Source organism: Vespa mandarinia, chromosome 2 (assembly GCF_050613455.1).
Source record: "Vespa mandarinia isolate Hongniang chromosome 2, ASM5061345v1, whole genome shotgun sequence".
In the NCBI taxonomy this organism is placed as follows: domain Eukaryota; kingdom Metazoa; phylum Arthropoda; class Insecta; order Hymenoptera; family Vespidae; genus Vespa; species Vespa mandarinia.
Genome location: NC_140811.1, coordinates 10731130 through 10746115, shown reverse-complemented (window position 1 = coordinate 10746115; position 14986 = coordinate 10731130). Strand labels below are relative to the sequence as shown.

The window sequence follows — 14986 nt, the reverse complement described above, 5'->3', positions numbered from 1 at the left end:
GCCCAAAGTTTTAAGCAGCCTTCTCTCCTCCTCATTGAAAGAGAGGATGGAAAGAAGGGCTGCGTAAATACAGACGATTTTAATGACGTAGAAGCATCGACCTGAAATATCATCTAGCGAGAGTAGAAACAACTTCGTATTCTTTTTAGCTCCTCTTGTTAAATCTCGAAACCCGGACTCTTCACACAAATATTTAACTGCTATCGGCTACTACTATCTGTATCTTTTAACATGACCTAACTTCCCCCGTCTCTCCTTTGATCCCTAGAGGTCCACCCTTATTGACGCCTTTCTTCTCTCTTGTCCTTGACACTTGGAACAAACGCACACCAGCGTAAATTCTCGTTCCAAAGTTTTTTTTTTACGGCACTTTTCTGAACTTTAAATTGTATGGACGAAGAACGGGGAATAAAACGGAGAAAAAAGGGAGAAAGGACCGAAGATGCAAGAATACAAAAGAGTGAAGAGAAACGATCGGATTTAAGCGCCAGATCGCATTGTACATTCTAATAAAATGAACGAAACTATCTATATAAAAGATAGATCCTCCCTCTGTTTATGTATGTTATGAGCCAAACGATGATCTGAAAAGTTCCGAAGAAATACTCTATATATATATATATATATATATATATATATATATATATATATATATATATATTCGACATTGAAATATCATATTTCGATACGCGTAACAGAAGTTCCTAACTAGATTCTCATCGAAATTCTTGTTCAAGAGTGCAAACGAAAGGGACGGAGCCATACCAAAGAGATGTACATCTTTTGTACATCCTCTTACTATGTAGTCGATTAAAACTTTCCAAAGGAGGATCATCGAGAGAACTACGACACAAGAAAGTTAAGAGAATGTAAGAAGAGATCGAGAGTGAATAGAGAGATGAGAGAGAGAGAGAGAGAGAGAGAGAGAGAGAGAGAGAGAGAGAGAGAGAGAGAGAGAGAGAGAGAGAGAAAGAAACGTTTCGGAAGGACATCGCTGGCATTTCTACGGAGGGGTATGGTGCCTTCTAGGGATACGAACGTAACCACCGAGACACATAGCTAAGAACGGGCTCTCGGTCTCAAACTATCCTTGGCACTCGGAACACCGGCCCCTCGGTGTCTCTCTCGTCTTGATGGCTTTAATACCTTGCGGCTCCCGTTGGTTACGACGACCAATACGCGAAGCTCCGCTAGCAACATCACAGGACGATATCTTCGAGGGATTCACTCGCCACACCGCAGACGTACCTTTGGGTAGTAATGAAAATTCTAACCTGAATTCTGATAGGTATCTACATCCTTCTCTCTCTCTCTCTCTCTCTCTCTCTCTCTCTCTCTCTCTCTCTCTCTCTCTCTCTCTCTCTCTCTCTAATATATATACAATATATATATACCTATATCATATTTTGCTAGGTAGATCAGTGTTATAAAATGTTACGTTTAATTTCTCGGTATTGAATCATTTTGCTCTTCTAACAATTATCTCCTCTAACAATTATAATATTACCTAATCTTTCTGAAAAACATTCTTTTGAATCGTGAGAAGATTTTGTATCGTACGGGAACGATCTTGCAACTGTTGTACACTTAGAAGCAATGAAGAGAGAGAGAGAGAGAGAGAGAGAGAGAGAGAGAGAGAGAGAGAGAGAAACTCAAGTTTCGCGGTGCTCTGAACACGGTGATTGTATTCGACCTCCCACGAGCAAATTTCGGGCGTTCGTAACCATAACCATTCCGTTCGAGCGAGCGTATCGCTTCGAGTAATGGCGTAATAAATCTCGCAACTTTTCGAGTTCCTTCCTTCCCCCTCTCTGGTTTCGGTGTCTGCCAACTAGAAGGGAGTCTTGAAATGGTGCAAGAACACGATCGTTTTTCTTCTTTAACGCTTGTAACATCTAAAAAAAACACACACATACAAAATAAGTCCGAAAAAGAGCTAGAAATATTATCGACTTAATGGGTTCGAATATGCGGGAACAGAAAAATTTGGCAAATAATTCCAACAACTCTTCTCTGAGAGCATCTTTTGGTGTAGGAGGGAGCGCAGCAGACAGATCGATTTATCGTGCGCAAGAACCAAATCACCGCGCGTAACGCCTCGTATTCCAACTATTTCTCTATCAGGACTTTCCCTTGGGTTCCCTCCTGTGGGAGGAGACGGCGAAGGAAAAAGCCGGCGGTTCAGACAAAGAGGCCAGGACAAAAGGCAGAGAGATGGATGGAGAGGGAGGAAGGGAGAAGAGAGAGGGGGAGAGAGAGAGAGAAAGAGAGAGAGCCATGAGAAGTTCCGGGGAAGAATGTCTCGTCGTAATACTCATCCCTACCCTTCTAACTCTCCTTCTCATTCCTATAGCTATCCTACTTCTTCACATCCTCGATCCTTTCTGTAATAATTACTTGGAATACCGTTGGTGGAGGCGCAAAGCTGTGAATACCAACGTGTAGGACTCATTGCATTCGTCTGCAAACGCGACCGAAATTAGTATATATTCTCTCTCTCTCTCTCTCTCTCTCTCTCTCTCTCTCTCTCTCTCTCTCTCTCTCTCCTCTTCCTCCTCCTCGTTCCATAAAGCTAAGGATATTGAAACAATGCTGAACGAAGCATCTGTGTTTCGGATTCGAAATCTCCGATTTATTTCGTTAAATTTACAATAATGAACTCTACAATGAACCAACGAATCAATCAATAGAATGCGCGCTTATATACTACTCTTTTTTGGTTAGTGAAAATGCACTTAAGTTTCCAACTGTATTCGTTATATACTATCAAAGGAAATGTTACCAATGATTTCAATGGCAAATCTAGCCACTTCACCAGCACTTTTATCGATACTTTCAGTGTCTACAATCGTAGTCGTTGAATTTATTTAACGATAAAGAGACTTCATAAGTGTTTAACTCCCGTACCAAAGAGATTTTCCCTCCTATGGTATCCATTTTGCAATTGCCCCGCCATATATGAGGCGATATCGAGGAGCCAAAGTACCTCTTTCTCTTCACGGTAAAATTCGAAAAAGATCATATACGATGGATCGATAGCAATTACCAGAAAATCATATCTCGTACACGTGCGTACAAGAGAGAGAAAGAGGGGAGAGGGGCAGTGAAAGTATATATCGTTATGGTCATCGAAGTCAACCATTTCGGATTTCTATTTCCATTTTCTTGAACGTACATTAGCAAAGAAAAAGAAAAAAAAAAGAAAGATCGCAAAAAGAACGAAAAAATAAAAGACAGTCCTCATAGCATCAAAATGATTCAATATTTTTCCATATTTTCCCTGCGTTTCGGGAAGAAAAAACTCTAAAAAAAATCCCGTATATTTTGATTTTAAGAAACGTTAATAATTTTTATAGAATTTTTCTCTGGAACGATGTTACTTGAAATTCTTGAAAGGGTTTACGAAAAAAGAAAAAAAAAAGGTGGACGATAAAGGAGGACGACCTTAAGACCTCTTTTCTTTTCGACGAGATTTCGACTAAGAACACCTCTTTCGAGAACCCTTATCAAGTAATTTGTTACTTCTTATCGAACTAACCTCGTGTAGTCGTTGGATGAACCTCGAGGTAACTTCTTCCTACTCGCTCGAGAAACTTCTTCAAAGGGCTTGCTCAAGATCAAGCGTGATAATCCTACCACCTCACCCATACTAATTCAAATTCCTCTATTTCTGAGCAGCATCGAATATATAAAGTTTCGTCTCGAAAGTTACCGATAGTTCGGAGGAAAATCTGCTTGTCGATATAATCAAAATGAGGAAATTAATAAGCAATTATGGAACTAATTTTCAAATAAAACAGACAAACTTAAATTACGGTAGATTAATTAGGAACAAAAAATCTAACGTAAAAGGTGCGATTCCGTGTTCCTCATTAAGCTCGCAGCCAATGCGAAACGAAATCGAGCCTCTTTTCCATTTGCCAATTAAGAAATAGAGAGGGAAGAGAGGAAGGGAAAGAGAGAGGGGAGAGAGACAGAGAAGAGAGCTGGCCGCCCACATGGAACGATTCTTGTAATTTCCGCCGTATCTCGGCGGTTTTCAAATTGATGAGTATATCAGGAGGATAAAGAGAGGAGGAAGAAGAGGAGGGAATGAGGGTATATAACGCACGATACGTTATCATTAATAATCCCGTTCGGCAAAGACGAGAGGTCGACGGTCGGCTTTTGCTTCCTCTTTCTACTGATTCTCATCCTATCTATTCGATAATGACGACGAATAAAGTCGACGAAGATGAAGATGACTAAGACTAAAACGAAACCGACGAAAACGATGAAAATGACGACGACGAAGAGAAATCGCACATTCGTCGTAATTTGGTTATTTTTCTCAGTCAAATCTTGCCAACCTATGATTAATAATACACAATGCATTAAACTATATAACCCAATTTTTTCTTCCCAGTCTCTTTGCATCGAACCCGAATTTTTTTTCTTAAATGAACTCCAGAAGTGTTCTATCTTCTCTCGAAGAGAGAGATGGAGAGAAAGAGGGAGAGAAAGAGAGAGAGAGAAAGAGAGAGAGAGAGAGAGAGAGAAATTCTATCTCGTCTCGTTCTTTCTCTTTAGTTGACGATTCTTTCGATTGAAAATCGAAGATCATGCTTGCTTATTATCAATCCGATCTTTTTTCATTTCAAACGATAAGAAAATCATCAAATAAAAGTCTAAAATTGAACTATCGAAAGATACAAGTATATAAATATTATTGATCGTAAAGATGTGAAGAAAAATACGAAACATTTACAAGATCTTTTATGTTATCACAAAGCTTGTCATTTAACGTTCGAAAGAGTGAAGTCAAGACCAACGGAGAAAGAAAAAAAGAACAGACGTGTTTCCGTGTTTCTACAAGATTTCCTCGTAACACAAAGGTTCCAGCAAACCCTCTTCCGATTCTTCTTTCACCCTTGAAAAAAAGGAAGCACGTTAGCCGTCGTACGTAACAAGTTCAGGGTCAAAAATAGTGCCGACGCGAGAGAGAAGGGCCGCACCGGAGAAAACACGGGGCTATTTGGCATCGATTCGCCGTGACGCGTTGGCTTGAGGTAGGTCTTGTTCCCAAGGGAACGACGACACGACTCTTATCCCAGTTCAGGAATGAATTTCAAGGACGTACCGAAAACCTACGCGCTCGTCGTAGCTTTTCCATAATCTTTTCTTTTCTTTTCTTTTCTTTTCCTTTTTTTTGTTTATCCTCCAATAAAAAGGTTAAACGTGTTGCTCGTCAAGTTCGCTCGGCTTGAACATAATTTTCGAGATAACTTAAAACGAACCTGTTCGTAGCTCTTTATTCTAAACGAAACACGTTTCTTTAATTTAGAAAATATGTCGTAATGTAAAAAAATGTAATTCCATCTCAACATCCGATGGTAATTGTTATGATAATTAGTGGTTTTCAAAATATATGTATTTCTCCTCCATAAATTATCATAATTTATTATGTGGATATATACACACACAAGAATATCTTCATGTTAATAAAATCGAATTTGTGTTTCATTAGAAAGACAGCAATTATCGAAATATACGAAGAAATATATAATTAAAGTGAATACGTAAAAGAAAGAAAAAGGAAACAGCATGCGAATTAGAGGCCTATTTGCGTTCGTAAGTATGTCGTGTTGATAAAGAAAGTTGAAAAAAAAGAAGTGTTGAATAATAAAAAGAAGGGTTTCATAGATCGTAAGATTGTCGCGAAGCCGAGTAGCCCAGTTTCGGTTCGTTTTCGTTTCGTTAGAGACATTCAAAGGACAAAAAGAAGGAAAAAAGTAAAGAAGGAAATTGAACTACCACGATGGCAAAAGAGGGTAGTAGTGGACTACTGGTAATGATGATGGTGGTTGTGAACTGTTAAGGGGTAGTCGAACGAAAAGTCGGCGCAATTATTTCACGCTCGAGAACGTCCTCTTCTCTTTTGCTTTCTTTTTCTCTCTTTCCTTTCTCTCTTACTAGTAGCTCAACGCGTTGAATTGCTCGGCTTGCGCAACAGGAAGCACGAACGTTTAAGCTAATGACTTTTAATGCAAAGCTCCATTGTAGCGCACGCCTTCGTTGGACCCTGTGACACAAGGTGCTTAGGGTAGAGAAAATGTACCCATCGGGAGATGTGAAAGGCACTAGAGGAGAATTCGTGAAGAAAGGGAAGAGAAGGGAGTGACACCCTTTGCCGATGAATACGTTTGGAAAGCTAATTAACGGTCGCTACGAGAAAAATATAATCTTCCAGTCGTACGAGTCTTCTCTTAACGAGTATTGCTAATAAGTATCGAACGATAACTTCGTTCGACCATATTGTCGTATTTCGAAATATCGTTATAAATTGAAAATAAAGATTTTACATATACAATATTAATATAAATAAATTAATTCCATACAGGTCCCAAAACTATCAATGTTTACAATTTTGTTTTAAACCATTTTGAAAACAAAAATTAATTTAAAACTTCTTATAAAGGGATTATTAATTTTCTTAAACAAAGAAAATTCTTCCAATTGTTTCATGTTTAATGGAAATGTCTAATATCTCTAACTGATCGAATCAAAGTCCGACAGAAGTCAAATGTTACTACACATAGAAATGTCTGGATCAAAGACATAAATTCTACCTAGGCTAATTTAACATGGCACAACGAAATTAGCAAGTATTATTCTCTCGAAGCTCTCGAGTTGTCCTATATGCTTTCTAGCAACCATGCGAGCGAGAAATCTGACTGGCCAAACTTCTGTCCATCCTTTTGCGCGACCTCTGAATTTAATCAACGCTAGCAGGATAGAAAGTGAGAGAGAGAGAGAGAGAGAGAGAGAGAGAGAGAGAGAGAGAGAGAGACCGTGTACGCTTCAGAATTATATTACTTTGAAACTATCTAAGAAATATTACGGGTACTCGACTCGTTTAGAAAATACAGCGGTTTCTCGTTCACAACAATCTCTTGTGTCTGCCGATTTCCTTGTGCCAGACTACCGCGTAAACAAGCTCGTAGAAGCTTGAAATATTCTCTGGTTGCTATGTACTCGAAGGATTAACTCTCGGTTTAACATTTCAACTTATTTCGAGAAAAACAAAATTGTAAGAAATAATAAAAAGAATAATTGGCAAGCATAAAAGAATTCTTTTCGTGATTATTCGGTTGGAAGAAAAGAAAAAAAGAAAACATAAGGTAAAATAGAATAAATGTAAATAAGAAAAAAAAATTTCACGCGTTAGGGAGATAATTCCTTCGATTGTCTTTACGAAAGGTCAAAGACACGAATTCAATATCGGAAGATTCGTACGCGACACGACACGATAAATTCCTGCCCGGCGTTTTCCTATTAGTCTCCAAATGGTTGAACGTGCCCTCGTATATTAGCGTCGACTCATTGAGAATCAATGTCCATCGAGCGGCTAGGTAAAGCGAGGGTGAAGAAGAGAAAAAGAAAGTTAAAGAGAGAAAAGACTCTCCAGTCTCTGTTCTTCGAAGAGAAGAGGCAGTTGAATTACGACAAAAGCTTTTCGACGTCGTCCTTACGAAAGCTCCTTTTAATTAATCTCGGCCCTCCCCCTCGAGAACACAAGTACTATCATCCTTGACTCTCTCTCTCTCTCTCTCTATCTCTCTCTCTCTCTCTCTCTCTCTCACTCTTCTTCTTCTTCTTCTTTTTCTTTTTCTTTTTCCTCTGTTGTGTTTCAACATCGTCGCCTTACTAGTTTTACTCTTATTCTTATTCTCATTCTATTATTTTTATTCTTTTTTTTTTCTTTTTTTTTCTTCGTAGTAATACGAAGAAAAAATATTTAAGAATGTACTATTTTTATTTATTATTATTGATGCAACCCATTTATTATTAGTTATTATTAAAGATAACAGGCGAAAAGACTATAAAATGAGAAACTTTCAAGCGAAGGGTCTCCTTATCGAGTCACACCAAAAGATAATGCGGGTAATTCATTGATCGAAGAAAAACGATAAGTAGTTGGTAGTTTTTGATAGTTATCTTCGTTGTTACACTATCCAGGAGAAAAATTAATTCAATAAGATAATAACAGGCGTAGAGGGATTTTTTTCCATATCGTACATCTTCATGAGATATTCCACGAGATTTCGTTACTTCTCTAAAAGTAAACTCAATTTAACGAAATGTTTAGAAAAATTGATCTTCCTCTTTCTTCTCGTGTTTTACGCAACACGAAAATTTTATATTTCCAAAAAAGAAAAAAAAGAAAAAAAAAGAAAAGAAAAGAAAAGAAAAGAAAAAATAAAGTTGATGAGAATCGTAAATAAATCGTTAATATCGAAGAATCAATTTCCAACAAATCGTTAACGAGCTACGAGATAGAGAGAACGTAACTTTCGGGTTGTATATACTCACGAAACGAGCTGCTGTAATCGTTGGAAGCGCCGTGAGACCGGTAACGAGCCACTCCTAGATTCGATATATCTCTATAAGATGTGCCACGTGTGAAGTTATCGCCTCGTGGCACGCCACCTTTCCATTTCCGTTTTCGCTGCTTCTCGTCTCCTATCTATCGATTTATTGTTTCGTCTCGAGAGTAGGTGTCGAATTCGATCGATGACATCTAAATCGTCAAACATTTCTTTCTTTTATTTTATGCTAAATGTATCACGAAACTATATAAATAAAACATGGCAAAAGAGAGAAAAAAAGGAAAAAACGAAAAAAAAAAAATTAAAACGGATACATATAATAAAGAAAGAGAGAGAGAGAGAGAGAGAGAGAGAGAGAGAGAGAGAGAGAGAGAGAGAGAGAGAGAGAGAAGAGAATGTGCGCTGATTTCCAATTCACGCCAGCAATCTCGGCTTTTAAAAGCAACGCAACTAAACGCGAGGGGTTTGGTGTCTGCATATCGGTATTCACCGAGCAAAAGGCAAACCTTGCATTTTGCAATTCGCGAAGAGGGGTGCTCTACTACCCTTACTCGAAGCAAGAGAGGGTTATAGACACGTACACCACTAGCCCTGCCGAGTTTCGTTGTTCCCTGCCAACGTTGCCACGGCAAAGGAATATATTTGAGGGTCTGTCCTCCTCTTCCTCCTCCATTACGCATACGATCATTCTCTCTCTCTCTCTCTCTCACCCCTCTCGTCACGTCATTAGGGTCGCGAGTTTGAAACGAAAAGCGACGCAATTGGAAACTGGAATATCCTGGCCAGCTCGTTCGATCGAAAACATCACTCTTCTTTTTGCAAAGGGACCAGTAATCCTCGAGAGCTACTACCAATGTTGCTGAATTTTCAAATCATCCTAATAATGCCAGTTAAATTGATCTCACGTATCATGCGACTCCTAGATACAATTTTTTCTATTATGGAAAGTCAAGATAATTAACACATTGAATAACGCGTTAATATTACATGAGTAGAACAGCGCCAACGTGAATCTGCTATTATGCGATACATATTATTTTTAAATATTATCTATTACAGATAAATTGAGGTTTATAATCAAATTTAATGAATTTATCTTACTGGAGGTCTTCACACCATCGTAATAACAACGATAGTTGTTAAAAAAGTTTACAAATGTTGACATTTACTCTAATGTTTTTCTACTAATTTTGATGTCGCCAGTTACTGGAGACCGCCCTCCCGCCCCCCTATTGTGCTACAGGCAAATTCAATGCTGTCACTGATGACTCCCCATGGCATTCAACGTGTTAATAGTTAATTTACTTTAAATTCATTTGTCTATAAAGTAAGAAGTAATTGTCAAATTAATTGCTCCGTATGTTACTCTTTAGAAAGAATTAAAACAAACAAAAGTTTATTCATTATTCTCTATGTTTTGGATTTACATTATTTTCTTAAATTTTGTATAATCTTTTGTGAGATAAGTTTTAGAAATGATTACACAGATGCAATCCAGACCAGACATAAATTAATAAATTAATAAATTAACAATAGTACTAAAACTTTGATATAAAATGTTAACCGTGGATGTATTATGTACGTTCATGCTACGAGGAGGCAAGCTGACTAAAATACGACAAGTAAATATACGTTTGTATTTGCTCAAAGGGTTAAAGAATATTTCTTGCCTCTCGCCCGTGGTATCGTGAGAGTACCCTTTATTTTCATTCGTTCGTAGTACAAAGAACTAGCGGCTTTTCCCGCGTCAGAAGGGTACACAGGATTGGTCGAAAAGAACAAGGACTCACAACGGTGGTTGTTCGGTTTTACAAACTGTACGATATTCTCGTTTATACACTGTAAGGGTCGTCTCTCTTTCTCTCCCCCCTCACTGGCTTTCCTTTTTCTCTTTGTCTTTCTCCTCTTCGTTTTTCGTCGTTCTTTCCGCATTCGAAGTTCTTATTGAACTACCTAGTGCGGCGGTCTTGTGTTAGAAAAGCTACCATATCTAAAGCTCTTTTTGAAAAGAGACTTTACGAATTTACGATCATTCTTTGATGCGAAGTGTAATAAGAAAAAATCCTTGGATCTTTTCTTTCACTTTTTATTTTTCTTACAACGTTCATCGATAATGCCGTACACGTTTTTTTTTTTTTTTTGTAAAACAAGGATATCAAGCGAAAAAATAAAAAGGAAATAAAAGATAGATAAGTAGAGAAAGGGAAAGAGGAAGGAGAAATGAATTTAACAGTTTAGCATTATCTCAACGAGCTGACGGCAATTTAACTATCGAAGTACACACATCGAAGCCATCTCAAAACTAAATTAACCCTTTCGGCATAACACGCTCTCTTTCTTTTTTTTACACGCCAGAGAACAGTAGTGTCAAGTCCTTTCGATTAAAATATAATAGGATAGAGAGAGAGAGAGAGAGAGAGAGAGAGAGAGAGAGAGAGAGAGAGAGAGAGAGAGAGAACAAGGTCGATTATGGTTGCTCGTTCGGAAAGCCGCAGGCACTTAGCCGAGTTCTTAGGGGAGCCGACTATTTTACTAGTCATCCTTCACTTTGCACTTGCTAACACACGCATATATACATCCATACATAAATACACATATACCTACCATACATATATATATACCCCCCAAAATAAAGAACCCATGTCAAGGTTAAGGTTAAGGTCAAGGTCGACCGACGTCCTACAATCTCCTCTCGTTTCATTTCTTTTTCATCTTAATCTCAATGGCTAAGGGTAAATATGAAAAACTTTTCCACATAGTTAAAAGATTATTCTCCAACTTTCCCATACATTTTTGTTTGTACAATTTAAACGAATAGAACGCAGAAACGGCAGAATGAAGAGTATACCAATTCGTCTTTCGTTTATCGATTATGTCTAAAACGTAATACGTACGTTGTCATATTACACAGCCAGATTCGAACCCTTTTTCGGGTCCTCCATCCAACGCACGAATAATTCGATGACTTTTCTTGTGTGTGTGAGTGTGCGCCATAGCAACAGTATTTGTTTCTCCCCTCTTCTCGTGCTTGCTTTCTCATCCTTTTTCGCAGATATTTATATTCACGTATGTACTATAATAAGTATGTACTATAATAAGAATATACTATAATAAGTATGTACTATATTATTACTTACGCCATTTTATTCGCACGAATAGATATAGACATAAAATAACGTTAATAATCCTGATTTCTTTTTTTGCGAATCGATCGATCCTATTGATAAAGAATCAGACAACTTGAATATATGTAAAACAAAACGGAATGTAATAAAAAAAATTATACAACCCTCCAGGAAGTGACGGCGCGTGCGTAGGAGCAAAACGCGTACGTGCAGAAAATGCGAGAGTAAGTGCACGGTAAATCCAACAAGGGGTTTGGTATTGATTTTCCCTCGTATTTGGGGTAGGACGACAGTGTTACGACGCAACGCGCGAAAGGATTCGCTCGGAAGGGCGTGAGCGTGCGCGCACGGATAGTACCGCTTTGCTTGTTTGCGAAAAAGAAAAAAAATGATCGGGTTCGCGTGAGATTAATCAGCAATGATAAAAAGGGAACCCTCATACGGGTTGGTACTCGCATGATTTACTTTGATTCGACGTTGGAAATTAGAAAAGCTAAACTGAAAACTCGCCCTTTCTTTTAATTCGTTAATTATGTTTATGCGATTTCGATCGTTCATAGAAACTTCAGCCTTTATTATAAATAAAAAATCAGAGAGAAATGAAACGAATAAAAATTTTAATACGAAAAAAAATTTTTAAATTATAATTTCTACATTCTTTCGATGATTATTATCACATTATTAAAAATCGGTGATTGACACTTCATTTTCAAAGGCTTTATTTTTAAAATTTGTAAGATTTCTTTTGTTATTTTAAAAATCTTTAAAAGTACATTCCCTAATAAGTATAATATAAAAGTCTAAAGTAAAAAATTTATCTATAAAAGGTTATGAAAGATATTAAACGAACACATAGATTTTTCTATTAAATCAATTCGACGTTCAATGTATTAATTCTAATGAAAAAGGAATGAGAGTAAACTTCATTTACATTAAACTTCTTCAAATTTCTTACCTTAATATGATAGGAGTTCAGTTTGGTGCGGGGCAAGCTGTTAAATGCGCTGAAGTCCAAACGACGGGAGAAGATACCATTGGCTCCGCAGCTTTGTCTGAAAATAAAAATTCAGGGTTATTACAATCTTAATCGTTGTACAAAATCAAGTCAACAAATATATATTTCTATCAATGACCTTAGCACTATCTACGTCTATCATTTGAAAATTTTCTACGTCATTTCATTCGCAATAGATGGTCTCTAAAAAAGATTTGATAAAATTCTTTTAACGAAAAGTGAGAAAATGAGAGTCAGAATGTGTGTGTGTGTGTGTGTGTGAGTGTAAGAGAGAGAGAGAGAGAGAGAGAGAGAGAGAGAGAGAGAGAGAGAGAGAGAGAGAGAGAGAGAGAGAGAGGAACTAAACATTCCATTTGAAAGGCTTTTACGGGAAAAGCCGGTGGGGGAGGATCCAGTGAATTTCTCGTGATTCATAATAATTCCGCACCCTCCTTTCTATCCCTTGATAACCCTCGAAAAGGAAGCGGCAGAAGGAATGCGCGATAAAACTCGTACACATATGTTTGTACGTGTAGGTGTATATATATATATATATATTATGTGTACATATATATCTTTACGTACACACAAATTTATACGTATATGGACAAGGTGAGCTAGCTTAGAGCTTTTCAAATTGTACACGCGTACGTCAGATTCTCGTACGATCTTGTAAAAAAGAAAAAAAGAAAAAAATCTAAAAATATCGACTTCAAACGATAAAAAATGTGCGCATTCCTTCTCGAAGTAGAAGTGCGAATTATAAGGAGCGATGATGTAAGAATGTTTATTCGAAAGAGCTTTTGGGATCTAGGAGAACGTATTTATGTAGAAATATCATTCAACGTCACTGTCGGATAAATAATATGAAGTTATATTGAAAGCATCTTAATATCTAAGTACTTTATTTAGAAAACCTACTAGAGCCGAAAGAAATGCAAACGAATAATCAAATCGAAGAACTCAAAACTCAAGTAACTAATAAAAATAAATGACTTTAAGAGCTGTGTTTCGTAAAAGTCGATAAACGATTAAAAGGAAACGTCGAAAGGAAAACAGAAAAGTGACAACAATCGTAAAGCTTGAACCGTTATTTGAACGATGCAAGTTACGTCATCAAAAAGAGAGACTATAAGCAAAAGCAAGCAAACAAATGCAAGCAGACGAAGACAAGTGTGACAGAGAGCTACGATGTGGAGAGAGGGGCGGAGAGAGAGAGAGAGAGAGAGAGAAAAAAGACAGACAGACAGACAGACAGACAGAGAGACAGAGAGAGAGAGAGAGAGAGAGAGAGAGAGAGAGAGAGAGAGAGAGAGAGAACGAAACAACAACTCGACCTTAACCTTGGCCTCCACTCGAATGAAATCGTCCTATCGTTACCCGTATCGGTTATTTTTGGCAATGTCAAGCAAGGGTCACGAAAATATTACGCATTTTTCCCTTCTGTCCTCACCACACCACCAATGTAGCCGTACTATCGGAGGAAAACAAACTGGAAAATACACGAGCCTTGTTATGCGAACGACTGCAATCGAAATAATTTTTTTTTTTTATTGACATTTTTATATAATTCCAATTTCCCATTAGTTTAACCTCTCAACATTTCATTTCGATTTCATTACAGTATAAATTATTAATGAAAGTATATTTATATATGTACGTCCGTTATTGATGGATATGATAAAAAATATCTGTCTAATTCAAATCAATTCGAAGAATTCTATTATATTAGAATTCAACAAGTAGAAAGACGTTTAGCTAATCATGATTTAATCATACAAAGATAACACGAAAGATCGCGTAAGTTATCGAAATTCAATGAGCCTTTGGAGGAACTTATTTAGGAAATAAGTTTCGAGGAAATTATATTTCTTCTTTTTCGTTTTCCCTACGTCTTTTTCTCTCATTCTAAACGATGCAATTTTCGCGTTAATTAGGCAAATAGCTCGATAAAAACGAAAACGTACTAAACGAGAATGACTCAGGTTTTATTTATTTTTTTTTTTTTTATTAATAGCTAACGACATTATTATCCGAATATGATTCATTTTAAATAAATAGACACGGTCTTACAATATAAATTCATTCGACAAAATATTCTCGAGGGTTTAACGATCAACGAGTTGAATTATTTTCAAATTTGACTATCTTGAAGAGAAAAGTGAACAATAGTAACTGGCAAAGGTGCAGAAACAAATACGGGCAACGGATTACGTTGCGACTAATTAACGAATCGTAGCACGTGCTAACAGAGGAGGATAATGAGTGCTTAAAAATAACTTTTGAAAGTTACCGCACACGCATTCACGAGAATGTACGTTTCCTGTGAGAGAATTCCTTTGGAGAATCGAATCGTAAAAGTTATCTGCATATATATATAGCAATAATAATATATGTACTTGTTTTGGAATACAAATTTCACATAAAAAGTAAGAACATGTACGATATATTATCTAAATTGAATACGATTGGACGATGATGATAATAATAAAAGAAAA

At 37.0% G+C, this 14986-nt stretch overlaps 1 protein-coding gene across 1 annotated transcript in view; it reads right to left on the bottom strand.

Annotated features, from left to right (window-relative positions):
• heca (hdc homolog, cell cycle regulator) overlaps window positions 1-14986 on the bottom strand; it is a 122741-nt gene that overhangs the window by 91363 nt on the left and 16392 nt on the right. The window contains exon 2 of the mRNA XM_035873222.2: window positions 12450-12546. Within this exon, the coding sequence (XP_035729115.1) occupies window positions 12450-12546 (97 nt within the window). The remainder of the gene's footprint in view (window positions 1-12449; window positions 12547-14986) is intronic.